The sequence below is a fragment of the Sinocyclocheilus grahami genome, unplaced genomic scaffold (assembly GCF_001515645.1).
Source record: "Sinocyclocheilus grahami isolate Dianchi unplaced genomic scaffold, SAMN03320097.WGS_v1.1 scaffold106.1, whole genome shotgun sequence".
Classification (NCBI taxonomy): domain Eukaryota; kingdom Metazoa; phylum Chordata; class Actinopteri; order Cypriniformes; family Cyprinidae; genus Sinocyclocheilus; species Sinocyclocheilus grahami.
The window spans coordinates 498,162-502,718 of record NW_015505285.1 but is presented as its reverse complement, the minus strand read 5'-3'; the positions used below and the strand labels follow the sequence as shown (position 1 = coordinate 502,718).

Here is a 4,557-nt window from a genome sequence, read left to right as displayed (position 1 = left end):
AACTGGTTTTGATACATTTTGATGATAAATTACATTTACATTTATAATTAACACCACTTTAATATAATTTTTTGGTAACCCTTTATTTTAAAGGGATAGTTCACCCAAAAAGAAAATTCTGTCATTAATTACTCACCCTCATGTTGTTCCAAACCCGTAAGACTTCCGTTCATCTTCGGAACACAAATTAAGATATTTTTAATGGAATCTGAGACCTCTCTGAACCCCCCATAGACAGCAAGGATCCTTACACACGATCAAGGTCCAGAAACATAGCAAGGAGATCGGTAAAATAATCCATGTGCGCAAAAGAAAAAAAAATGGACTATTCAACAATTCGTCTCCTCCGCGTTGATCGTGTAAGGACACTTGCTGTCTATGGGAGGGTCAGAGAGCTCTCAGATTCCATCAAAAATATCTTAATTTAATTTACATTTAGCATTCGATAACATTTATGATATCAAATTACTGGAATTACTGACTGTTAAGATTCCCCTCTTGTGTATTACATTACAGCAAATAATCGAAATGCTGCCAAAGTAGGTGGGTTAGGAGGTTTTGGAACAGAGCCCCTTTGAAAGTAGTTACCCTGTTTGAACCCTACACATGCTCCTCAGAAATTAAACGTATGGTCATAATCTACATCATCCACGTCATCCAGAGCCCAGTGCCAGTCCTGAAGCTCAGAATCCAAAGGCCTGCAGGTGGAGGAGAGAGCATTCAGCCAAGCCTTCACCAACCTCACTACAGACTGTCTCGGTAAGGTCTGGAGGTAGTTTCGCTAAGGTGAAGCTACAACTTGGCACATAATTACTATAACGGAGCTAAACCTTAAAAATAAGACTGGCCACTGCTCAATGTCTGCTGAAGCTTTAAAGGCTGTACATCTGTATGCATCTTGAGTTTGGTGAAGATACAGACCTCTATGTGAAAAGTTTGAGGCATACTTTTAGTATTTAGCCTTTAAATTCACTGTTACTAATCACAATTAAAAACCTGAGTTGGATACAAAAGAGAAAAAGTGCTTTGTTAATGCCCAAGCTGTCATCTTGCATCCCAAGTTACAAAAAGCAGCCCAGTGTAACACCGTTTAAGCTTTATATCCGCTTAGCCACCATTAGCAAAGACCGCAAATGTTATTCTGCTAGTCAAGCACTGCGATTTAAACCTTGAAAGCTCTTGAATGATGTTACTGAAGCATGCTAAAGCTAAATATCAATACATCCTCCATCCAACTTCCAGGTCGGCCATGTTCTCCTCTCACCCCGTGCTGAACTGGGGGTTGAACGGGTCTGGAGCACAGGGTCTGAGACTTTCCTCTTTCTTGTCCATGTGCTCTTTGTGGCATTTGATCTGGCATATCTGGCATTCCAGAGCCAGAGGAGGTTTGAACATGTTCCACAGGGGTTTGGTACAGGCCTCACAGTTGGCAGGAAAGTGGTAGAATAAAGGAATAAACTCGTGTCCCTTGTGGTAGATGAAGCCAGATTTCTCCGCACACGCTGTTGGTTCCTTTAGGTTGTGCACAGACCTGTGTATCATATAGAGTAGCACTCTAGTGTGTAACTGGTGCCAAACACGTGTCTAGCGCTTCTGCATTGATTTTATGAACAGCTATCTTAGAATCAAACTTTACAGAACAAGATGGTAAAGGGACAGTTCACACAAAAATGAAAAACAGTAAATTGTCATCATTCACTCACTATAATGTTGTTCAAAACTCGTATGACTATTTATTCCATGTAACATAAAAGATATTTTACAATGTCCAAGATGCATTTTTTTTCTATAAAATTAAAGACAGTGACCAAGAACCGGCAAATAATTTTTTTGAAGTTGTAAATTGAGCAAAAAAAACTAAAGTAACGTTTTCCAGAAAATACTTTTTACTTTATAAAAATCAATGTGTAGAAAATTTGAGATTTCTTGTGAAATTTGTCAAATTGACTACATTTTCTGAAAATTGTTTCAAATTAAATCCTACACAGATTTTTTTCAGTGTACTAAAAATGTCATCTTGACAGCACAATGATAATAACAATACTATGGAAGCCCATTTCTGCCACTGAATAAAAAAATAAAAAGGTAATTGTGACTTTTTTCCCTCACAATTGCGTGCAGTTCTGACTTTATAACATGCAATTGCGAGTCAGAATTGTGAGATATAAACCCACAATTCTGAGAACATAGTCTATTTTTCCCCTCAGAACTGGACTTTATAACTCGTAATTAGAGCCCGACCGATATGGGTTTTTTGGGGCCGATACTGATATTAGGGAGTAAAAAAAGGCTGATACCGATATATCGGCCTAACATAACAACATAAAAAAAATGATTTTTGAAAATTAAAAAAATTGAGTTATCTTTTTTTGCAAATAAACTCACACATATACACACACACACACTACATCACTGGGTCCCATCATACAGGCACATGGCTTCTCCTACCATTGCTATGCTGATGACACACAGCTCTATCTCTCATTTCAACCAGATGATCCAACGGTAGGTGCACGGATCTCAGACTGCCTGGCGGACGTCTCGACATGGATAAAAGAACATCACCTACAGCTCAACCTAGGCATGGGCCGATTACCGGTTTCAAGGTATACCACGATTTGAAAACTTAAAAGGTCCCCTGAAGTGCCTTGAAACACACAGCATTATTCTATGTGGTGACGTAATTTCAACTGAAACAGGAAGACAGGGCGGGACATAGAGCAGCCCCGCCCCCTTTTTAAATTAGCGGATCAGACTGTGCGCGCTGCCACTGTTCGCGTGACACAACGTGAAACCAGACCTCATTTACCCCAATCAAAAGCATACACTGTCTGAATCATTGCCTCTCGCCTACATTGTGCACTACGTGGCATTCACTGTACAGGAAACACTGTGAACAATAGGGCTGGGTATCGATTCAGATGTCCCGATTCGATTTCGATTAGACCTCCTTACTGAAGGGAAAGTGTTGACTGGTGTGACTATCTCGCGAACGCGCCGGCGGATCTTCACCAAATTCAGGGAATCCCTTCAGTTCGAGGAGCCCTCTCGAACGCCACCCTCCGCGCATCGGTAGCCCCCCGGGATCGCTAGATCGGTCGGCGCCGGACCGCGAATTTAACCACCCGTAACTCCCGAACCCCAGGGGCTATCCACGCGGGGGGGGGCTCATTCGAAAGAGGGCCTCGAGACGTACACTCGATTAGCATTCGAGAGGGTTCCTCGAGCTGAAGGGATCCCCCGAATTTGGTGCGGATTTGCTGCGCAGTTACGGAGATATGGCCGTTCAAAGTTCCAATGGTTTTCCATTGACTTAAGCTTTAAAGCGTTTCATCCAGGTCGCCAGTAGCAAACACTGGAGCGTGCACTGCTGGACAAACTAAGTAATTACACCATTTCAAGCATTTTATCTGCATTATATGTTCTGTTCTGTAAAAAAAATGTTCATATCGGTGGCATATTCGCCGATACCGATCATCGGCAAAACGATATATCAGTCGGGCTCTACTCATAATTGCGAGCTTATATCTCACAATTCTGAGAAAAGTCGTCAAAATTGAAAGAAAAAAAAATCAGAACTGCGAGATGTAAATGCAATTGCGAGGAAAAAAAGTCAATTACCTTTTTATTTAGTGTCGGAAATGGGCTTCCATACAATACACAATTTAAGATGTGGCGGAAATTACACTATGGTACTATGGTGCTCGGTTTTCAGGAAAAAAAGAGAGAGAGAAAAAAAAACAGATTCATGTGTACAGCAATGGACATGTAATTGCAAAACCACTTCAAAAGAGCTTTTTTCTGTTTTGAAACATACAACATATTTTCTTTTTTATTTGTATTGTATGTAAAACAGAGGTTTGGGCATTCTGCTAAACTTATTGTGAGTCATACAGGAATGACTTGAGAATGAGTAAATGATGACAGTTTTAATTTTTGAACAAACTGGTCTGAAAGGATCTGTGAACAAAAACCAGGCCTTTATGTAATCCTCTTACTCTCGAGACTGACTCTGATGAACAACAACCTGGGCAATGTATTTGAACTAACACAACGTAAACTCATGAAAACACAAGATAAAACAGCCATATGATTAACTGAATTTTGCATTAAAAAGGCATGTCAAGGCTTCTTGCTCACCTGGGTTTGCCGGAGGGTATTTGTCGGCTGGGTCTCCTCATGGATTGACTGCTTTGTACTTTAACAGGAACTCTGGGAGAGGAGCGGTGAGGGGCTTCTGGTGCTGGAGGTTTTTTAGGGATCTTCTTCATGAGCCGACTAACCCATTTCTGCTGGTCCTCCTGAGACAATGCTAACAGCAGCAGATTTTTAGCCGTAGACACATCGTAGTTCACTAGAGATAGACACAGAAAAGAAGAGTGGATGAGGAGAACAACAAGTGAATGGGACATGAAAATAGAAATATACAGTGGGGAAAAAAGTATTTAGTCAGCCACCAATTGTGCAAGTTCTCCCACTTAAAAAGATGAGAGAGGCCTGTAATTTTCATCATAGGTATACCTCAACTATGAGAGACAAAATGAGAAAAAAAATCCA

At 40.7% G+C, this 4,557-nt stretch overlaps 1 protein-coding gene across 1 annotated transcript in view; it reads right to left on the bottom strand.

Moving 5' to 3' along the window:
* Nucleotides 1–380: 380 nt before the first annotated feature.
* The window catches only part of LOC107588686 (rho-associated protein kinase 2-like), a 68,001-nt gene continuing 63,824 nt past the window's right edge, over nucleotides 381–4,557 (bottom strand). Inside the window, exons 41-42 of the mRNA XM_016276897.1 lie at nucleotides 4,141–4,354; nucleotides 381–1,531 (exon numbers count right to left, since the gene is read on the bottom strand). Of these exons, the coding sequence (XP_016132383.1) occupies nucleotides 1,261–1,531; nucleotides 4,141–4,354 (485 nt within the window). The 3' untranslated portion in view covers nucleotides 381–1,260. The remainder of the gene's footprint in view (nucleotides 1,532–4,140; nucleotides 4,355–4,557) is intronic.